At 42.0% G+C, this 23559-nt stretch overlaps 1 protein-coding gene across 1 annotated transcript in view; it reads left to right on the top strand.

Moving 5' to 3' along the window:
- arhgap39 (Rho GTPase activating protein 39) overlaps positions 1-23559 on the top strand; it is a 169048-nt gene that overhangs the window by 32811 nt on the left and 112678 nt on the right. Inside the window, exon 3 of the mRNA XM_075484569.1 lies at positions 20979-22269. Within this exon, the coding sequence (XP_075340684.1) occupies positions 20979-22269 (1291 nt within the window). The remainder of the gene's footprint in view (positions 1-20978; positions 22270-23559) is intronic.

Genomic DNA, 23559 nt, shown 5'->3' with positions numbered 1-23559 from the left:
ATCTGTACCTCCAAATATTTAAACTGATCCACAACATTAAATTGAATTACGTTTGGAATTGGATTCTTTCTTTCATTTGGGTTGAGGACTAATATAAAAGATTTTGTATCATTCACCTTATATCCTGAAATATCACCAAATGCTTTAATTAACTGTAACACAGCTGGTACTGATTTGTTTAATTTTGATATGAATAGAATAAAGTCATCAGCATATAAGGATATTCTGTGTTCTGTCGGCCCCACTGTTATACCACAAAGTTGCTTATGCGAACATACTCCGATTGCAAGAGGTTCAATCGCTAATATGAACAATAAAGGAGATAATGGGCAACCTTGCCGGCAACCTTTACTGATTTCTATCGGTTTTGTGATATTTTTATTTGTCAAAATTTCTGCAGTCGAATTTTTATATAACACCCTAACCCATCCATCCATCCATCCATCCATCCATCCATCCATCCATCCATCCATCCATCATCTTCCGCTGGTCCGGGGATCGGGTCGCGGGGGCAGCAGCTTGAGCAGAGAAACCCAGACGTCCCTGTCCCCGGCCACTTCCTCCAGCTCTTCTGGGGGGACCCCGAGGCGTTCCCAGGCCAGCCGAGAAACATAGTCTCTCCAACGTGTCCTGGGTCTTCCCCGGGGCCTCCTCCCTTTGGGACGGGCCCGGAACACCTCACCGGGGAGGCGTCCAGGAGGCATTCTCACTAGATGCCCGAGCCACCTCATCTGACTCCTCTCGATGCGGAGGAGCAGCGGTTCTACTCCGAGCCCCTCCCGGATGACCGAGCTTCTCCCCCTATCTCTAAGGGAGAGCCCAGACACCCTGCGGAGGAAACTCATTTCGGCCGCTTGTATTCGCGATCTCGTTCTTTCGGTCACTACCCACAGCTCGTGACCATAGGTGAGGATAGGAACATAGATTGACCGGTAAATCGAGAGCTTCGCCTTCTGGCTCAGCTCCTTCTTCACCACGACGGGCCGGTGCAGAGCCCGCATCACTGCAGACGCCGCACCGATCCGTCTGTCAATCTCCTGCTCCATTCGTCCCTCACTCGTGAACAAGACCCCGAGATACTTGAACTCCTCCACTTGGGGAAGGATCACCCTAACCCATTTTATGAAATGACTTCCTATTCCAAACCTTTCTAAAACCTTGAAAAGATAAGGCCATTCGACCCTATCAAAGGCCTTTTCAGCATCTAATGATAAGAGTGCTGCATCTGGCATTTCTTTGTTTTTATGAATAATGTTCAATACTCTTCTTACATTGTGAAAACCCTGTCTTCCTTTTATAAAACCATTTTGATCTCTATTAATAATATTTGGCATTAACCGTGCTGCCAACAGTTTACATAGTATCTTAAGGTTCAACAAACTTATTGTAGTCGGGTCATAATGTGAGGTTCTGTGACCATCCTCTGTCTACAATGTTTTGATGATTGATTTGACCTCTATGGACCCTTTAGAAAAGATTTAGCCCCCATGTCCCTCCCAAAAATCCCGGCATTTTTTGCTAGAGAGCCAAATTTAAAATGGCGCCCGGTCTGAATGACCTAGAATCATGTATGAAGGCACTTTTTCATACAAGTCAACTATCAGGATTCCAAATCTGACATCATTTTGATATTACAACTTTGTTTTGACCGCGAAATTCAAGATGGCTGCCATCTAGTACAGTGGTTCTCAACCTTTTTAGGCCGTTTTTCAGAGATCCAGAAAGAACAACTTTAGGGGCTCTGATACTGAAGTTCTGCTTTCAGAGATCCAGAAAGGAAAATCTGTCATTTTTAATCTAAATCGCGATGTCAGCCATTCGTCTGTCTCCGCCAAGATATCTACACGTCACTTCCACGAGCCTGACGCGCTAAGGCATCCAAAAGTAACAAGTCAGCCGCTGGTAACACTTCCCATTGACCTTGTTATATACAGAGTCAAATTAACCTTCAATTAGTGCATTTAGTGCCAAACTAAATTCATGTTATTGAGCAACTATAAAAGGTTTACTCAAGGGGCAGCTGGAAGTAGAAGGCGTGGATATTGAAAGAGTTCATGAAAATGAGTTAAAACCTCATGCAAAACATATACAAAATAAACTGTCAAGAAGCATGTCAGTACTCAGTAAGGAAAATTTCATTAACAAAACGAAAACATGTTATAATTATTATGTACAAATTATGTACAAAGCAATAAACAATCTGCTTCCTGGAAATATACAAAACTTGTTTTTTAACAGAGATTGGGATTATAATCTGAGGGGGGAGTACAATTTAAAACATCTTTGTGTCCGCACAACATTAAAAAAATTTAGTATTTCTATATATGGATTGAAGCTGTGGATTGGCTGAGGAGCTCAAGAAATGTCCAAGTATGACCCAGTTCAAAAGGCGGTACAAAAACATGGTTTTCACTGGGTACAGGGAGGATTAAGGGCTTTGACCATCACCAGGGGTTTTCACAGATAATTTATTCCCTTGTTTATTTCAATTCAATTCAATTCAGTTTATTTATATAGCACCAAATTACAACAAATGTCATCTCAAGGCACTTCAATAATACAGGCCAATTCAAGCCAATTGGAGTTCAATTCATTGTAATCATAATCCAATGAAATCTAAGATTGCACCGGAACTTCTTTTCAGTCCAATCGTCCTGAGCGTGCCTGAGGCGACTGTGGAGAGAAACGACTCCCTTTGAACAGGAAGAAACCTCTGGCAGAACCAGACTCAGGAAGGGTGGCCATCCGCTTCCACCAGCTGGGGTTTGAGAAGACAGAAAGGGGGTAGGGGGGTGGGGGGGGGTACTGTAACACCATTCAAAGGATATCTGTTGGAACAGGGAAACACGAGTTAATGACCACAATAATGTCACATATACATAAAGAGAGTAAAGTGAGGAAAGGTGTGACAGATGAGGCCCCCCAGCAGTCTGGGCCTATAGCAGCTTAACTATGGGATGTTTCAGGATTACCTGAGCCATCCCTAACTATAAGCTTTATCAGAAAGGAAAGTTTTAAGCCTGGTCTTAAAAGTGGAAAGGGTGTCTGCTTCCCGGACATTTACTGGCAGCTTATTCCACAGAGAGGGGCCTGATAACTGAAGGCTCTGCCTCCCAATCTGGCAGCTGGTTCCACAGAGAGGGACTGATAATTGAAGGCTCTGCCTCCCAAACTGGCAGCTGGTTCCACAGAGAGGGGCCTGATAACTGAAGGCTCTGCCTCCCAAACTGGCAGCTGGTTCTACAGAGAGGGGCCTGATAACTGAAGGCTCTGCCTCCCATTCTACTTTTAGAAACTCTGGGAACCTCAAGTAAACCTGCAGTTTGGGAACAAAGTGCTCTGTTAGGAAAATATCTTACAATGAGATCTTTAAGATATGATGGAGCTCGGTCATTAAGAGCTTTATATGTAAGGAGAAGAATCTTAAATTATATTCTGAATTTAACAGGGAGCCAATGAAGAGAAGCTAAAACTGGAGAAATATGATCTCTGCTGTTAGTTCTCATCAGAACTCTGGCTGCAGCATTTTGGATCAACTGAAGGCTTTTCAGAGAATATGTGGGACAGCCCAATAATAAAGAATTACAGTAGTCCAATGCTGAAGTAACAAATGCATGGACTCGTTTTTCTGCATCACTCTGAGACTCTGAGATGTTCCAGAGACGGGGGGCAGAGCGGCTGAAGGCTCTTGCCCCCATGGTGGACAAACAAGCAGGAGGGACAATGAGGCTGATAAAAGAGGTTGACCTAAGTGTCGGAGAAGGGGTGTTGATATGGAGGAGGTCAGAGAGGTATGGGGGAGAAAGGTTATGGATGGCCTTGAAGGTATGGAGCAGAATTTTAAAGACCATGCAAAATTTGACCGGAAGCCAGTGAAGCTCTTGGAGAACAGGTGTAATGTGATTGATGGATGGAATCCTGGTGATGATGCGGGCGGCGGAGTTCTGGACCAATTGGAGCTTATGGATGGACTTGTGGGGGAGACCAAAGAGCAGGGAGTTGCAATAATCCAGACGGGATGTGACTAGAGTGTGTACCAGGATGGCAGTGGAGTTGGGAGTAAGGGATGGACGGAGACGGCTGATGTTGCGTAGATGGTAATAGGCTGACCGGGTAATGTTATTGATGTTGGTATGAAATGAGAGAGAACTGTCAAGGACAACACCCAGACTTGTAACCTTTAGAGAGGGCGGGGGGGTGCAGAGGAGTTACCGATAGGGACGGTGAAACCTGGAGTGTTAGTAAGAGTGGATTTGGAACCAATGAGGAGAACCTCCGTTTTATCACTCTTGAGTTTCAGAAAATTAGAAGAGAACCATCTTTTGCTTTCTTGTAAGCAGTCACAGTACAGAGTACAGAGCCTTGGGGAACACCAGAGGAGAGGGTAGATGGTTGGGATGTGAAGGTTTTCAAATGCATGAACTGAGTGAGGCCAGAGAGATGAGATTCAAACCAGTCCAGGGGTGTGTCGGAAATGCCAACAGATGCTAATCTGTCAAGAAGGGTGGTGTGGGAGATGGTGTCGAAGGCCGCACTCAGGTCGAGGAGGATGAGGATGGAGAATAGTCCAGAGTAAGCTGCCATCAGGAGGTTGTTCGTGATTTTGAGGAGGCCTGTTTCTGTGCTGTGACGTGGGCAGAATTCAGACTGGAACTGTTCGTAAAGGTTATTGTTATGAAGATGTGCGTGTACCTGTGAAGTAACTGCGTTTTCCAGAATTTTGGAGAGAAATGGTAGGTTAGAGATCGGTCGTAGGTTGTCTCAGCTGATGTACACGTCATGTACACTTACACGATATGAAGCATGACAATGAAGCATGACAATGCTTCATATCGCTATCGAGAAACAGTTATTTCTCGATAGCTATCTTTATCGTTTTATCGCCCAGCCCTACAGCAGATTTAACTTGTAACAATATTCATCCTGCAAACTTAAATTCGAATTACCTCTGTTTTCACTGATGATGCCTATTAAATTTGTTAGTTGGAATCTTTGTGGTAATAAAATGCAAGCTGATATATGCCTATTACAAGAACCTCACTTTACTGTATTAAAAAGAGCAGCATTGAAGCACCTCAGTTCCCACACATGTTCTCAGCAAACTATAATTCAACTCAAAGAGGAGTTGCAATTGTCCTCAAAAACTAAATAAATTTTAGTCATAAGTAGTTTGTAACAGGCCCCGGCGCTGATGGTATGGCTGCCCGAGACATGCCTACCCAGCTTAATATGCCGCTTCCTGTCCGACAGAATGTCTGAACCACCTGCAGGTGGGATCAGGCACATTAAGCTGGTAGAGTCTGTCCTGCAACCTAGCTGGGATGGTGGCGTTAAAGGCTGAACTAAAGTCCACAAATAGAATCTCTGTACCGACAATATCCAGGTGCTGGAGGATGAAGTTTAGTGCCATGTATCTATTGGCTCGGTAAGTGAAGTGCAGGGGATCCTGCAGGGGATTGGTGATAGATTTTAGGTGTGATAGCACAAGGCACTAAAATGACTTCATGACCACTGAAGTCAGGACCACAGCTCTGTAGTTTTTAAGGACTGTGATAGTTTTTTTTTTAGGGATGGGAAAGATGGTGGAGGCCTTTAAGCAGACTGGCACATGACATGTCTCCAGTGAGGTATCAAATATATTGGTGAACATTGTAGACAGCTAATCGGTGCGGTGCTTTGTGGTGAGTGGAGAGACAGGGTCTGGCCATGGGGATTCTGCCTCTTGAAGAGCCTGTTCACAGTTGACGAGACAAGTCAAGTCAAGTCAAGTCAAGTCAAGTCTTTTATTGTCAGATACACAGAACAACAGAGTCGGACTGGGCACTGAAATTCTTAGGACACCGAACAGCAGCTACCATAACAAGACATAACATGCCGTAACATGTCATGACATAAGTACTCTAACAAAGACAGTAACAATAAATAGGCAATGTGGATACTAAGACAAGCAGGCGAGCCAGATAGAGGCTGGAGGAATTTCGACACAGTTCCATTGACATGCGCCCAGGGGAGGAGCATAAAGAAAAGCCAAATGATAAGATGCAAAAACACTAGAAATGAAATGAAAAAAATTAGAAATGAAATAAACCGGATCTTACAAAAAGAGGTTAGAAGACGATATGTAAAACAGACATACTATGTAATTGGCCCAAAAGCAGCCAAGATGCTGGCACGTAAATGACGTAAACAGCGAGCACAAAGAACTATTAGTAGAATCCAAGACCCAACATTAAACCTGCCTACTCATGATCCAAAGGAAATTGACAATGTGTTCAGAAACTACTATAAGGAACGTTATACTCAAACATCAGTTGTGAATAAAGAGGAGGCCAAATCGTTTCTTAACTCACTGGATTTACAGGCTAAAGGCAACATTCAAAATAAACGCATAACATCAGCAATTACAGAAGAAGAAATTAAGAAAGACACCAGGTAGTGATGGATTTCCACCTGAATGGTATAAAAAAACGTTGTTAGGAATGAACTTTCCCTTCAATAGGATTTTGGAAAAACGTATCCCTCCATCATGGAAGGAGGCAATAATTTCTGCATTACCCAAACCACAAAAGAATAAAGAGCTATGTCAAATTAAAAATCAATAATGCCCAATATGCTGACAATGCCATAAATCACGTCCTCCACTTCACCTTCACCCACCTGGACACCGGAGAAAGGAAATACATGCGGCTGCTTTTTATTGACTACTGCTCCGCATTCAACACTATAGTTCCCCAAAGACTGGTCACTAAGCTCCTGGGTCCAGATCTTCTTGACTGGTAGACTACAGGTGAGGATAGGAAGCCACACCTCCAGCCCACGCACCTTCAACATCGGCGCCCCCCAAGACTGCGTCCTGAGTCCTCTGCTTTACTCCCTCTATAGCCACGACTGCAAAGCCACTCATCCCTCCAATATCATTGTTAAGTTTGCGGACTACACAGTGGTGGCAAGCCTGATCTCCGACAACAGGGAGATGGTCTATATGGAAGACTGTTCTCGTTGTGCCAGCAAAACAACCTGGACCTGAATGTCTCCAAAACCAAGGAGTTGATCGTGGACTTCAGGTGGGAGAAGCAGAGGAGCCATAACACCCCTCTCTGGATTTATGGGACCCCGGTAGAGAGAGTCAGCAGCTACAGGTACCTCGGCGTCCGCATCCCTCGAGGACCTGACATGGACCACCCACATCTCCACCCTGGTGAAGAAGTCCAGGCAGCGACTGTATCACCTCAGACGGTTGAGGAAATTTAAGATCTCCACAGCCCTGCAGAGGACTTTCTTCACCGTCACAGTTGAGTCTGTGCTCACCGGGAGCATCACCGCCTGGTATGGCCTGGTAAATGCAGACTCTTATTTTCCATGCTCTACTGACTGAAAGATTGAATAAATGCCAACTACAATGGGAAGCAAGATCTCTCCAATATTTAGGGGTCAAAATAACTAAAAATCCAGCTGAACTATACTATGAGTTACCAGAGTAACTATGACAACATAAATAACAATATAAAAACAGATATCGAGAGGTGGTCAACCTGTCCAATGGATTTCACAGATAGGATAAACACAATAAAGATGAATATGCAACCCAGATTACTATACTTATTCCTATAACTCCCAATAAAAATACCTCCATCCAAATTTATTAAATGGGACTAATTTATATCTAGATTTATCTGGAAGGGTAGACAACCTAGAGTACGTTTTACGTTTTTACTCTCCAATTACCGAAAGATAAGGGGGTATGGCACTTCCTTGTATGAGGGAATACTTCAATGCTGCACAGATTCATCCACTTTTGGGCTGGTGTAGCAATGACTATACAACTTGTTGAAAAGACATAGAAATACACTCTTACAATCAGCCAAGACAAACTTATATTAGGGGAGTCAAAAATCCCTCAGACTGTTAAAAATCAGATAGTGCTTCACTGGCCTGAAATTTAAACTTAAAACATCTCAAGATAAATTAAATAAAAAGAAAATCTAAATTAAAATTGCAAGTGTTTTAAGGGCTTCAAACTGAACATCTCATGGCTCAATGTCTTATGGACTATCCTCCATTGCAGTCACATGCCCCCCGGATGCCCAACTCCTGTAGTTGGGTTAAATTTATATATCAGTATATTCACCGGTCTTCCTCTTCTCAAGCTACGGCCGTACACACTGACGCCATGTACTCACTGTTCAATTAGCACAGACATCTTTTTTTTCAATGTATCTGCGATGACTCCTGTAAATTGTGCGCACGCGACATCATTGCTGTACGTCGGGTTTATGTTCAAGCCATTTTTCTTCTGAAGAATTATTTCAGTCTTGAACTTAGTGAAGGGAACTTTTGCAAGATGGTCGGCAACGTTAAACTTGATTATCATCTGGGCCTCGTCCTAAGATGTGTTTGCTGCCGCTGAAAGGCAGCGGGGACAGGGGACACTGAACAGGTAATGTGTTTCATAGATGCGTTGTGCTTTTTCAGCGTTTCAATTCGAAATGTATTAGAACCAGTCACAAATGCACTATTTCCACATTTTACAGTAAACGCAGTGCATTATATTATCGGCTTTACTGTATTTTAGCCAGGGAAACTGGTCAATCCACTCTCTTAGAAATGGTATGCAACCGGCATTCCGACATCCCGTCACTCAGACATGACGCCACTGCGACCATTCCGCCATTCCGACACTTTGATACCACCATTCCGACACTCCGACACTTTGATACCACCATTCCGACACTTGTTGGGACCAGTATTAATTAGTATCTCCAATCTAATTAAATTAAATTAATTAATTAATTAAATAAAAATAAAAAACGGCTATGGGTTTTCATCCGCCGCCTTAAAGACGAACAGCGGCTGGTGGCGTCCCAGTGCCACAGGGCGGCCGGTGGGGACCCACCTCCACCACAGCGGCGCAAGTGGAGGCAGCTGGAGGAGCGCCTTCAGCGGCTGCGCAGACAGTACAGGCGGGGAGGCAGGACGCTGGAGCAGTACTGGAGCGCTGCCCAGCGCTGCATCGTAAATTTGGAATAGTAGGCCTTGTTTTAAAATCGTTGGGTTTTGTGTCCCTGATGTTTGTAGATGTTAATAGATGTTTATATAGGGACAAAAGAAAGCCTACAGTTTAGGCGAAATTAAGTATTATTATTGTTTTTTTGTTGCTAATTTTAGTTGTATTTACCTCATTTTGAATGAAAAGTTAATAAAATGCTGTTGTTGATGTGGATCTTGTTGTTGTGTTGTTTGTTTGCATAGTGATTGTATGAGGATTGCACTTTAAGGTGCCCACTGGTTTCTTTAACCGTTGCTCTTTTTACGAGCAGGGAGGAAGTTCTGTGTGAGTTTATCCCTTAAGATCGGGGCTCACCTTCCTTTGTGGAGATGTCGACGGGCAATATTTTTAACAACAGCAGGTTGCGTGTCTTCCGACAGTTGTCACAGCCTTGAATGCGCGATGAAGATTGTAACTCTGCGCACCCCAATTGAAAACTGAAACCAACATTTAAATTTGGTATTCCTTTTGCAGCCACGTGCATTTATCTAACCTGCTGTCCCCTCCACAAGCACAAGGCATGCATGAATTAATTGAAGTCATCTCCGATTCTGTGTGGGCCGCGATCTTGTTAATGACTGAAATACGTCATGAAGCTTTTCGTTGAATTACATTTGATTTGTATAGGCCTAATATCGAAAAACTTTCACAAGATTTGATCTTTTTTTGCATCTTAACTCCCACGGTAACATAGGCTAAACATTGCATTTGCTGGTTTTCTGGTGCTGTGCTGTCTTTGCGATGCGCATCTCCGCTTCACTTTGACAGCATTCTCAGTGGTTTAAGGTAAAAATAAATTGAGGCAATTGTCACAAAAACAAATAGCTTCCGTTTTACACTGCCAAATGAAATATTGGCTACACAACGAGCCCCTCGTCAGCCCTCATCATCAGTAAATTTCTGAGTGGGTGCGATCAGTCTTGCTTGACTTGCGTGTTGGAATGTCTCTCTCTCGGGCATGTGCAGCCCTATTATTGCATGGCGAGCTGTCCACGCGTGTGGTGCTGAAATCGCGTGTCGGAATGGTGGTATGTTGAAAAGAAAAAATCATACCGCCATTCCGACAAAAGAAAAAATGAAATTCGGAATGACGGGACGTTTCATTTCTTAAAAAAATGTCACCATTCCGACAATTGAACGTCAATGTCGGAATGTCGGTATTGCAGAATGGCCTTAGAAATGTATACACTTTAGCCCTTTTAATTTCAGATGGTTCTGGCTCGGAATCGATCGTATGTGGCTCATTATCTGATGCTAGCTCCGGACCTGTGCCTGACATAACGTGGGAGGTTGATGGCTCCGTGTCAGAGCATTGGTTGTGGTTATTTTCGGACGAATCAGGCCTTAACTTAACCAAAAAGTTGTCAATCGTTCTTTTCATGTTATCACCCGCGGCTACATCCACTGTTTATCTGACGAGCCGAGGTTCATCACCTCTCTGTCTGAGCAAGCACGTGTTGAAACATACACACACGTACACGGGCCAATCAGAAGGGGGTCCCGCCCTTCACTATCTCTGATTGGTTTAGAACACGATATGGGTCTAACATGTGTCTCTTGTTGAAGCACAGGGAGACTTTCAGAGTCGCGTAGACTTTTTTTTTTTTTTCCCTCAAACGGGTGGTTGGACCGGTGCAACCTGAGATTTTTTTTAGGCGCACCATTGAGAAAATAGGTCGCATGTGCGACCAAATTGGTCGCACTCTAGAGCCTTGTCTGTTATTTTATTACCCCTCTAATAACAAGTAGACACCTTTCAACCCAACAAGCATGCTGGAGACAATGTGGTGAGCTAATAAGAAACCACACGCATATTTTTTCAAGCTGTAAGAACATAAAACCCTTTTGGAGAGAGATCATACAGATATATGTTGAGTCCTGGGATATGAAATTCCCTTCACATGCAGAGCTCTATACCTTGGGGATATTGCAGAACATATATCTAATATTTAGTGAAGATCCTTGTAATGGCAGGCAAGAAGGCAATAACTAAGCACTGGCTCAAAATGGATAGACCAAAGCACACCCACTGGCTGTCGATAGTTGAGGAAACCCAATAAATGGAAAAGCTAACATACAAAGTAAAAGTGCAAGACGAAAGTTTTATGGGGAAAAAAAAAGGAACAAATGGCTGATTAACAAACTACTAAAATAGATATAGGCATGACTATATGAAGGATTGTTTTATATAGGATATATTAAAAAAAAAAAGAAAGACAAAGTAAAAGGAAACCCGGTTTTGTGCTTTTTTTACCCCTGTTGTTGGTATACATGTCTGTGTCACGGCTACATCCTTGCCGCCTAAAAACACGAGGACTAAAGAGTAGACAGGTGATGTTCAAATGAAAGGATTTATTTATACAGTGGAAATGCCAGATGAAGACTGAATTCAGGACTGGAAATGCTGCAGGAAGAGGGATAACGTTAGACGAAGCTCCAGGTTCCTTGGATATTGTGAAAGGTGAAATGCTTGTCCTTACTTTAGTCCAGGTGAGATCCAAGCTGGAGGAGAGGGTACAGGCTGTGTTACATAGCTTAGAGTTGATGGCAGGGCGAGCAGGCAGGTTAGGGCACGGGCAGACTGGGAATCCGACAATGGAAGGTGGAACAGCTGAGATGAGGCTTGGACACGGAGGGTGGACAAGGTTGATGAATGCTGGAAAACACAAACTCAAGGTAAGGTATCGCTGGGAAGGAAAATAACTCACAATGAACATTGGAGTGGGCCAAATTACCACAATGAAGTGAGAACTGGTTGTTCCTTCAGCTCCTATAAGCGTCTCTTAATGAGGGTAGACGAGGAACAGGTGTGGTAGCAGGAACAATCAAGTCTCCACCCAAGACTCCCAGAAGACCTGCCCAGCCCCCCCTAGAACCCAGAAACCAAAAACAACAGCCACATATGACCATGACAGTCTGAATGTCTGATTCTATTGTGTTTTGTTTTTTATTTTTCCTCCGCATGAAAATATATGCTCATTTTTGTTGCTGTATACTGCTTATGTGGTTAGACAATGAACCCAAAGTTTAAAAAAAAGAAAGAAAGTGAACTAGCTTATCAGTAAAAAGCTACAGGGAAAATGTTTTATTTCAACATTAACAGATGCAAATGTAGCAAGAAAGCTCTCTTGATTTTGCTTCGTAATAAGTTTCTGCATTCAGGTGTTGGTTTGCCTTCACAGACTACGATGAAAATTTTAACTGGACTTAAGATCTCACAAATTCAGTGTTTTGACAAATAAGCAACAGATATGTTTTTCTTTAAAAAACACAGTAGAAACGTAAAAACTCAAAAAAGTAGATTTCAAACTTCAATTTACTGTAACAGAGACATGTATACACATTAAGCTATGCCAAAACCATGGCTTTTGCCTAGGGCAAAGTCCATATTTTCCTTAAAGTCTCTGTATGATGTATGCAGGGGTAATTTCAGGCAATTGCAGGTATTTGCAATGGGTAGTTTTACTGCGGCTCCTGAATCGTGATCTTTGTGAAGAAATTCTATCGGGGGTTGTGGAGAAAAGCCAATTGGTGCAACAGTACTGGCTCCTGTGGCAAAGGACATAATTGTGCCAAGCTTCTGTGTTCCTACTTCATCTAATGAAAAAGTAACAAAGAAATTCCACCAAAAAACAACACACGTATTAACTACTCTTAACTGACACATAATGATCGGACGCAGCGAGATATTTCAGTTAGAACAAGAAATGTTCAAATTCTACTGATTTACCTTGTGCATCTGTGAGGTAATGTCTCTAGAAAGGAACAAACACTTCCTCAGCACACCTTCTATTGGTGCCAACTGCAGACAGCCAGATAATGAAAAGACTGTCAACCAGGTCAGATGAGAGGGTTGTAGGAAACCAGCATAGAAGGGGGCGAAAACTCGGGGTGAGACTGCACTTGGTCCAGCACATCAAGTGTTTTCAGTCCATCCTCACATCTAAATAGAAAAAAGGAGGGAAGAAAGAGAGAGAGAAATAAAGAAAACTATTTCAAATGTTTTAATAGATTTTTTTTTTTTAAATAAAAACTGAAAGAAAAGTTTTTATGTTATACGTATAACGTAACACATTAATAAACCAAAGAAAAAATAAACAAACAAAAACAATTACACAGTATTAACAGGAACCTCGCCAGTATAGAAACTCATTATAGTTTAAAACAGTATAGAATATGTATTGTATTTCAGGCAAGATACACAGTACACTCTGAGGGGCCCTACAAATATTTATGCAAAGCACACGCATTTCCACTAAAACCTGTCAGTGGGATCAAACCAATACTTCAATACTTTACATGCATGTTGAAGTTCAGAATTTTTTAACCTAAACTTGACATCAATTCCTGCAAAAGGAATATTACTTAACACTTCTTCCACTGCAAGACAGTCTTCAAGGGATTAATTTATTTAGTGAAAATGCAAAAAAAAAATAAATAAAACAAATTTTTACCCCTCAAAAGGTCCACAGACTCTGTGCATCACTTGGAACTTTAGAATGTCATCTACAAGGAGATTTTTGTCTTCCAGCCTCCGCAGTGGTCTCAGGCAACCAGAATTAGGCAGATACTCCTGTAGTGGCTTGGTTGCTGCTAGCAGATCAATCAATCAATCTTTATTTATATAGCGCATTTCATACCACAGGTGTTGTGGAGAAATTAGAGTCGAATCCCGCGTTGGTCAGCCGTCCATTGGGGAGTTTATTGAACAAACTGTCACAGCAAATATGCATACAGAATGTACAAAATGTCCGACGAGCTCATCTTGTGACACCTTTTATACCGTTTTATCATAACAAGTGTACGTGGCCCTCTCTGGAGGCGCCTGGCTTTCGCAGTTTATCATAAACACGCTCATTCTAACTATCAACAATATTCATATGAATCAGTCAACAAGGCACAGGATGTAACTAGGCCAGAAGTCATGACATCCTTCTCCCACGTAGTCCCCCCTGAAATCACTTAGTGATTTAATAAAGAAATAATCTAAAATGAAAGAAAATCATCCCACATAGTTAATTCAATGTTAGGCTAATTTAGCTTTTTGACTTCTAGTTTGGAGTTAGGTTACTATTATTGCTAATGTTAATGTTTGCTAACCAATGCCAATTGATGTTAGCTTCCTAGCTGTTGCTGATCAATGCTAACCTATTGCTAATTAAGATTTAAACCAATATTTGCCTTATTGCTATTGCTAATCAATGCTAATTGTATTTCTGATCAATGCTAATTATGGCTAACGAAATGCTAACAAATGCTAACAAATGCTAATAATGCTAACCAATGCTAACTATTGCTAATCAATGCTACTTATTGCTAATCAATACTAGCTTCCTTGTTGACCAATGCTAATTGAATGCTAATTATGCTATTCAATGCTAGTGATTGCTAATCAATGCTAGTTATTGCTAATCAATACTATTGATTGCTAATCAATACTTGCTGTATTACTAATACTACCCAATGTTAATTTATTGCTAATCGAAAGCTCAGTTAATGCTTACTCTGTTTGAAGTGACTCAGGCTAAAGGCGTTGCCCCAACCTTTGCTCACATCCGGATGTTACCGATCCAATCCACACACAATGTCTCCCACCAATCCAGATGATCCAATGCACGTCACAGCTACGTCAATTCTGACCAATGAAATCTGAACACACCTCTAAATCTATCTCCAATGAAACACGTCTGAGACACGTAACTTCTAACCAATAAAATATGAACACACCTCTAAGCCCGCCTCCAGCGAACCACGTGAATTGTAACCAATCAAATATGAACACACCACTAAGTCTACTTCCCAGGCTGTTCCTAACTCCTCCCAAGCATAACAATTGAACCAGACATAACAATTGAACCACACCCCAACTCAAAATGGCGTTTGTCACACTTTTTGTGACAAGTTAAGGAAGAAATACAAACTTTCCAGCTGGACAGAGAAAAAATACAAACCAAACAACACAGAAATAACAGTTGCACTATTCTTCACCTCAAAATGTCATTTGTTAAGAAAGAGAAAGAAATACAATTTAACACGCTGTGGACAGGGAAACTACAAATCAAAAGATACAGAAACAATGCATAAGCGAAAAACTTTCTTTATCAGGAATGTCACATTCACGTCGAACGACGTGATGAATCAATGGCCTAAGGACAGAAACTCTCCCTTAGGAATTGCGAAACCAACATTTACTCGACTGATAACAACTCTGCAATTAGCACATTACCTAAAGAAAACTAATAATTATTACAGTTCAACCATAAAGTGCCCCTGGAAGACACAAGGAAAGAAAATGTGATTACGCATGAACATTTGCAGCAGTAGAAAAATGCCAAGGACGAACCACGCGCCTACACACCAGCCGCGTGAGCGCGCAGCACCCTCTGTCCCCCTGAAAGCCAAAACACCTTCACTCGCCTGTTGAGAATAGAACTTTAGAAACTTAACACCAATCACAGCAGTATTCAATAATTCAATAATAACAAGATGCACTCAACGAAAATACAGAATCTTAAAGAAATAAACACACAGCGTTTAAAAATCACAGCACATTACTGCAACAACACCTTATCTCCCCAAGTTATTAATGTGGCAACTATAACAATTAAGCAAATTATAACAATGAAGCAAATTATAACAATGAAGCAAATCTGAGTGTAACTTAAAATACTACGACTACTCAAAAGTCAAGGGATGATATGAGTCAGAACTTTTTCTTTTCTTCTTTTTTTTAGATTCACATAAAACAGCAGGATTTCACACACATTGACAGACAGAGACCGGTCACACACACTCACACCAAGTCAGTCGATCAAAGTTTTTGTGTCAGTCACCGTTCAAATCTTCACAGTTTTAAATTATCAATTTCTTTCATTTAGACTTTTAATTTCTCAGGAGATGTTGGTGTCGGCAATATATGGAATACAAAATGTGTTTTCCCTACAAGCCTTGTGATATGGTTTCTTGACCAATGCAACAAATGCTGACGTGTATTTATCAGCTTCGCTGTGACCTCTTAATAATAATCTCCTGTGGTCAATACATAAACGAATTTGAATTTTCTTCTCAAAATGTCTTTATACTGAGGTCTCGGATAACTCCAAAGAGTTCTAAGCAGATATATAAAATGATATAAACATATATACTTAAAATGTGCCCGTATAGAACTGGAATTGACTTTTTCGGAGTTTTCTTGAACTGCTCTTTTGATTCCACCTTCAAACTTTTATGTTCGCAAGTCAATCAATTACCAGCATTCGTCTACTCCTTGACTAGTGAAAATAATTTTCACATATATTAATGACTAATGCGAACCATAGTCCCACGGTATTCCTACCCCCCATGCATAAAAGGTCGGCCGTTGGCTCTATGACATCACTATGAACGAGTGATTTCCACTCTGCCCGCTCTAAAAGCGTATCCACTATTCCAGTTTAAACTCATCGATTTATTTCCTGCCCGAGCATGAGCGACTAGTCTTCCTTAATTACCACAAAAAAAATACAACAACACAATAGCCCGACCAGCTGCTCACAGCTGTCTGCTTCACAAAACACGTCTCACATAAGCTGCTGTTTACCCAATTTTTATCTCAATTAAAACATTTGGCTCCCCTTGGCCCACAATTTCAACAATTTCAGCAGCCCCTCTGCGCAGAGGAAAGCAATGGAAGAGCTTACCGAATGCAGAATCCGTACTCTCTCCTGTGTTCTTTTAAATTTGGGGAAGCCGGGAGAAGCCGTCAGCTGTGCTCCACTAACAGAGATCAGCTGCGTGATGGTAGGAAAAAAATCCAACCTGCCGGCTTGTTACAGCTGATGTCGGTTGTCGGGGCACAGAGGACACGCTCCGCCGGGATCCAGATGCAAACTCTCACGAATTCGGGGTCACCATTATGTTGTGGAGAAATTAGAGTCGAATCCCGCGTTGGTCAGCCGTCCATTGTGGAGTTTATTGAACAAACTGTCACAGCAAATATGCATACAGAATGTACAAAATGTCCGACGAGCTCATCTTGTGACACCCTTTTATACCGTTTTATCATAACAAGTGTACGTGGCCCTCTCTGGAGGCGCCTAGCTTTCGCAGTTTATCATAAACACGCTCATTCTAACTATCAACAATATTCATATGAACCAGTCAACAGGCACAGGATGTAACTAGGCCAGAAGTCATGACATCCTTCTCCCACACAGGCAACTCAATGTGCTTTCAATCATCAAACGACCAACAATCTGCAAGCTTTCAATAAATAAAACAAACATGAAATGTTGAACATGTTGCAATTTCTAGTTTAGAAACAAATAAAATGCATCATATTCAGCAACTGAGAAAAAAATCACCATCTTAATTTTTTCACAGAGGTCTCTGTCTCCAACATCTTCCAAAACTGGCTTGGCACATTCTGGACCATCAACAAGGCAAGAGAAAAGAGTTGGGGACAGAAAACCTGCAGGGGGACCGCCATGTACAACTAACTAAACAGGAATAACTTTCATCAACACCCAGTCTATTCCTACCCTCGTGGCCTATTGTGAGGCCCTCTGGATGGTCTAAATTCACACTTCTCACCTTTACTGGTTTTAATTGGAACAATTGTATTATTATTAAGTTTATTATTCAATATTACCATTCTGTTGTGACTGATGGGGAACTAGACGACGATGATGATGGTGGTGGTGATGACGACACTAATTATGATGATTATTATTATTATCATTCCTATATCATTATTTTTATTATTATTATTATTGTAGATACTACTTTTAGTGAGTTACTGGTTGTCATGACCTGATTCCTGCTTCACTTGCCTTGATCCTAATCATGTCTGCCTGTGCCTTGCAATCACTCTCATGCTAGTCACCTGCCTCTCTCTGCATTTAAGCCTCCTATTGCCATCCCTCCAGTGCCGTTTGCTCAGCGATCCAGCGTTTACCACAGCCTTTGAACCACAGAGTGTTTTGACCTTGTTTCTGCCTCCGCCTCGCCCCCCTCAGATTTATTTTGGACCTTTGCTTTCATGTTGATGAACCTTGCCTGTCCTTGGATCTTGTCTCCTTGCCTGCCCCAAACTGTCAGTCTGGATTCCAGTTATTTCTTCAGAAGAAGTACTGATCATTGTGTTTGGACTACCTGGTTGCCAACCCTGGAGTTCATATCGGATTACAGATCCCGTTACTAAGCCTGTCGCTTAGCTTTGGCGTCACCACTAACCTCTATGTGTACCTTAAGTGAAGCAACATAACCACAAACCTTTCCAATCTCTTCTACTCTTCTGATTCCCACCTCGTTCCCCGTTGGACGACACCTCTGGAAATCATCACTTCAGGAGTCACATCCAAAGCTGTGGTTTTACTATGGAGTCAGAGGACGAGACCCAGAAAACCGGCTTACAACTTATCCCTTGCTGGAAATAAAATTAAGACTTCTCATTCTGTGTGGTGTAATTTGAGTCCGAGGTCACTGGCCATTACACTGGTATTTTCAATATCTAGATTATGTTGATTATGAGGTTGGAATTATTATTGTTAGTAGAAGTAATATTGGTATTATTTCATAAACTGTCTCAACTAAAAATTACACTTAAACACAAACACTTGACACCATCTGTCAAAATGTTCTCATGTTTCATCTCTCATCAGAAAGGCTTCTTCAGTTCTACACATTACAGTCACACGTGTCAATGAAACCTAACCGGTGTGTATGTCGTTTAAGTCATTCTCACCTATAAATGGTACCTGTCTGACAGTGCATTTTGGTCACAGGATCCAAGGTGTGCAGCGGGTTCTCTGTCCTGTCAGGATGTTGTAGAGGGGATATTTATTGTTGTCTATTACAACATACAACTTCCTCATCTGATGCTCCACTACAGTTCTGAGATGGCCCAGCCTCCTGGTTAGCACAGAACTGGCCTTGTTCAGCAGTGTGTCAAGGCAACTATAGTTTTTGCCCATAGTGCCACTCCTCCAGCAGACAACAGCATAGAACAGTGCATTCTGCATAGGTGGGGTGGAGGGAGCAGCCACAGAGGTGAAGGTGAAGCTTGGCAGAGGGGGCAGTGTAGCGGGAGCAGCCACAGAAGTGGAGGAAGCAACAACAAATGGGTTTTCTCAGAAAGATTGCTATAAAAATATAGCATATAGATTAGTATGTTTATCAGCTTCAGCCCTAATCAGAACTATAAAGTTAGTCATTTTTACAAACGACACAAAGGCTTAGGTTGAAAAGGTAGGTAATCACCCTATGAGATGGCTAAATTAAACTAAATACAAAAAATGTGGTATGGGCCGAGAGTCCTATGTGTGCAGTGTACATGTAACTTTTAAACTGTGAAGGTGTGATGAGAAGATAGGTTGCAATTTTTTACCTTGATCCAAACCATTTACTTTTGGAAACTCCAACATGCCATTAGCAGTAACACAGGCAGAAATATTGATTATTATTCTAAAGTGTCTAAAAAGACCCAATTGGGTCCCAGGGTCCCCCGGAGGGTTAAAGTTGATTGGTATATGGCATGGTGGTTTCAAACTAGGAGTACATGTTAAAAGATCTCTGAAATTTATTTCTATTTATACATCGGCATCCATTGATTGTGCAAAAAGGAAAATACGGGTAATATTTTTCCAGACTTAACGTGCCTGAAGTCAGGTTAGTGTTCAGTCAAGTTGGTACTTGTATGATTGATGAAAGATCTGGAAACAGTCATTCAATCCAGAATCCAAAAAATATGGATAACACAATGGTTTATTGTTTTTATTGTGAAGAGGAGAGATAACTGCAGAGATTGGAGCTCCTTAGAGTTCTTTTAGGATCTTCTCTTTAGATAAATCTGTAGTGCAGTTTGGTCCTGATTGGTCATTTGATTGGCAAGTCTTGGAGAACAGTTCTTTATTACATCCATTTGTTAAGTTTTATCTGACCTGTGTCTCTGTTTTTCCTGATGAAGATGAGAGGATGATTGTTCCTGGAATTACAGTAAGGCACAGCACTTCTAACAGAAATATAGGACTCTTGTGCACATGGTTAGGGTTAGTGGCATACAACTACACAGATACCACACTCCAGGACACCCTCAGATGTTCTTTATCCACATCCTGACTGGTCAGAGCATGAGGACATACTCAATATTACGTGGGCGGTCATAACATGGTTGATTGGTGTTTATGAAAAAAATCTCATTTTCAGAATCAGAATCAGAATCAGAATCGCTTTTTATTGCCAGGTATGTGGACACACACGAGGAATTTGACTCCGGTTACACCTCACTCTCTTTAGTGCAACAATTACAAAAAAATAGACAAAAAAATAGACATAGAACAAGATTAAATCAGAAGTGCAAATTGGTGCATGGTGCAAGGATGAAACACTGAAGTCCGGTTTTAGCTGTTTAACACAGAGACAGCCTGAGGGAAGAAACTGTTCCTGTGTCTTGTTGTTTTGGCGTACAGAGTTCTGTAGCGCCTTGCAGAAGGGAGAAGTTTAAACAGTTTGTGTCCAGGGTGTGATGGGTCTGCAGAGATGTAACCTGCCCGTTTCCTGACTCTGGACAGGTACAGATCCTGGATGGAGGGCAGGCTGACACCAATAATCTTCTCTGCAGACCTTATTGTCCGTTGCAGTCTGTTTTTTTCCTGTTTGGTGGTTGATCCGAACCAAACGGTGATGGATGAACAGAGAACAGACTGAACAATGGCGGTGTAAAACTGGATCAGCAGCTCCTTAGGTAGGTTGAGCTTCCTGAGCTGCCGCAGGAAGTACAACCTCTGCTGTGCCTTTTTGATGGTAGTGACTGTGTTGGTCTCCCACTTCACTTTTACTTGCCTGATCTTGCCTTAGTCGACTCGGGCAAGCCGGCAACCATTAATGTCCCCCCTTTTGAAGTACTTTAATCTATATTTTTTCAAAAAGGTGATTATTTGTTTTCTCTTCTCAGGACTTCTCCCTTCAGATGGAATACTGGTACAAAGGAACGAATGCTGATCAAGGTGACAGACAGAGAGCCCAGCTTTTTGGCTCATCAGGGAAATGGTTACTCTCCTTGTGATCCCCCAACTTCTGGCACTCCGTCTGGAGGGGGAACCACCTCCCGAACACGCCATTCCTCTGGAGGAAACCCACCACCAGAACCTGATGGTTCCCCAGTTCTCTATGCTGACCGCCGCCAGTCTCCATTTCTAAAGCGGGCTGAGCTGGGCTGCACAGGTACCCACCGCCGCCCCTCAGCTGATTCCCAGCCTCCCTCACCCCGTTACGCTTTTGAACCCCCATTGTACGAGGAGCCACCTTCAGAGTATCAACCCCCTCCAATCTATGAAGAGCCTCCCACTGACATGCACCTCCCTGACTCATGTTCCTTTTATGGCTCTAGCAAGTCACCTGCTCGTAAGTCTTCTGCCCCCCTTTACCACTCTCCCAAGCAGAGCCAGTCACCCTATGGTCAGCTGGTTCTGACCAGGCAGAAATGTCCAGAAAAGACACAGAGCCTGGAGTACAGTCCTGTGGGGAAGGAGTATGTTAAGCAGCTGGTGTATGTGGAGCAGTCATCTTCCAGCCCCCGTTTCAAGACAGCTGACCGTCTGCTGCGTTATGGCACCACAGGGGGCTATGGTGGTTCATACGGGGGGTCCTATACTCTGCAGCATAGCCAGTCTCTGATTAGAGACCCTCGCTTACTACTGGAATACAGTGGGGAGGGTGGGGAAGGAGGTCAGAAGTTGCTTTATGAAGACTCAATATCCTGGACGTCTACCCAGACCCATTCACTCTCCTCCTCCTCCTCCACAGCGGGCCTTGGGGTTTTCTCTCCCAGTGGTAACCGCAAACGCAAGAGCCGCAAGCCGTCCCTGCCCCAGGAGTTGGGACGTTTTGGGGAAGGGGAGCTCACAGGCACAACATCAGAAGCAATGCTGGCCCAGGCCAAACTAGTATGGGAGGCCCAGCAAGTGATGAAACAGAGGAGCAGCTGGGACTCTGGACAAGGAGGGGGGATTGCCCAGGGTGGTGGTTCCAAAGATGGCTACGAGAGTGACGGGGCAATGCCTCTGCCATTACCAGGACCAGTGGTAAGGGCATTCAGTGAGGATGAAGCACTGGCACAGAGCGATGGCAACCACTGGAAACGCAGCACCTTTGATCGGCTGGGCTTCCCTCAGGCCCTGTTGGAGAAAAGCCTCTCCGTTCAGAACAACCTGGCCTCCCCTGAACCTTACCTCCACCCCTCGCAGGTACTGCTGTGTCTGTCTACGTCAACCATTAGCAGGATCAAATATTTCCACTTTAGATGTTGCTTTTGAATCTTATTTGTATTGATGGGCAGTTGTTTCAGTTGCACTTTACATTACAGTATAGTAATAAGATGGTAATAGTGTGGTGACAAGATGGAAATACAGAAGCGATAGCTAGGTAATACCATGTAATTACTAAAGTAATAAGCAGGTAATAGTCGGGTGAAAACAATGGGAACATCGCAGAAATAATGGACCAGACGTTCCAGGGTAATAAGGGGCTGAAACCTAGAGCAGTAATTGGAAAACAAATTTACAGACAGAAGGTAAAACTATCTGGTATGATAATATTTTAGAATTATGGTGACCTGCTAAAAATAAAGTGATTATGAGGGTTAATAATTTCATAATAAAATGGTAATATGATGACACAAATGTGGTAATAACCAAATAATGAGGTGATATAGGATAATGTTTCCATAGTTTTTAGGTTAGAATCAGCCTACCCTCAAGATAGCATGTAATACTATCATAAAATTAAACAGAAACGGGTACATCATCCCTTTGCAGCCCTGATTCATGGTTATTACATGGAAACTACTACAAGTGTTTCCAGGTAACTAGTTGCAGTAATAAACATTCAGTTTCTTCTGTGTGTTTTTGAAACAAAAAATGTTTGACCAGAAGGGATGAAATTCAACACAATAGTAATGAAAATAATGGTAAACAGTAATACTAGTAATAGTAATGGCAATTACCAGTTTTAACTCTTCCATGTCATATTTAAGTTACACAGGTTTTTAACCTAAAATGCTTTGAAAAGATAATCTTATAAATCCTAACTAATTGGTTATTAACAAATTAATTTCATCATATTGCTATTTTATCAATCAATATATTGTACTTATATAGCCATTTTATTTTTAGCAGGTCACCATATTATTTCTATAATCTTCATATACTATTATCAGATAGTTTTACCTTTGTAAAAACTTTGTTTCACCATTATTGCTCTTGGTTTCAGGCCGCTTATTACCCTGTCACTTCAGTACTGGTCTGTTGTTTACCATGATGTACCTATTGTTATTACCAGGTTATTGCCTTGTTATTACTTTGGTAATAATATGACATTCTTCTCTATTACTTCTTTATTTCAATCTTGTTACCACACTGTTATTATCTGATTATTGTGCAGTTATTTAAAGTACAACCCTTGTTTTTATTGGTACATAAGATGTATAATTTCTGGGCAGCTCACTGTGTTGCATTGTGTCCAGATGTCCCAGATTA

The sequence above is a fragment of the Odontesthes bonariensis genome, chromosome 15, assembly GCF_027942865.1.
Source record: "Odontesthes bonariensis isolate fOdoBon6 chromosome 15, fOdoBon6.hap1, whole genome shotgun sequence".
Taxonomy (NCBI): domain Eukaryota; kingdom Metazoa; phylum Chordata; class Actinopteri; order Atheriniformes; family Atherinopsidae; genus Odontesthes; species Odontesthes bonariensis.
This window is presented reverse-complemented; position numbering and strand designations above follow the sequence as displayed.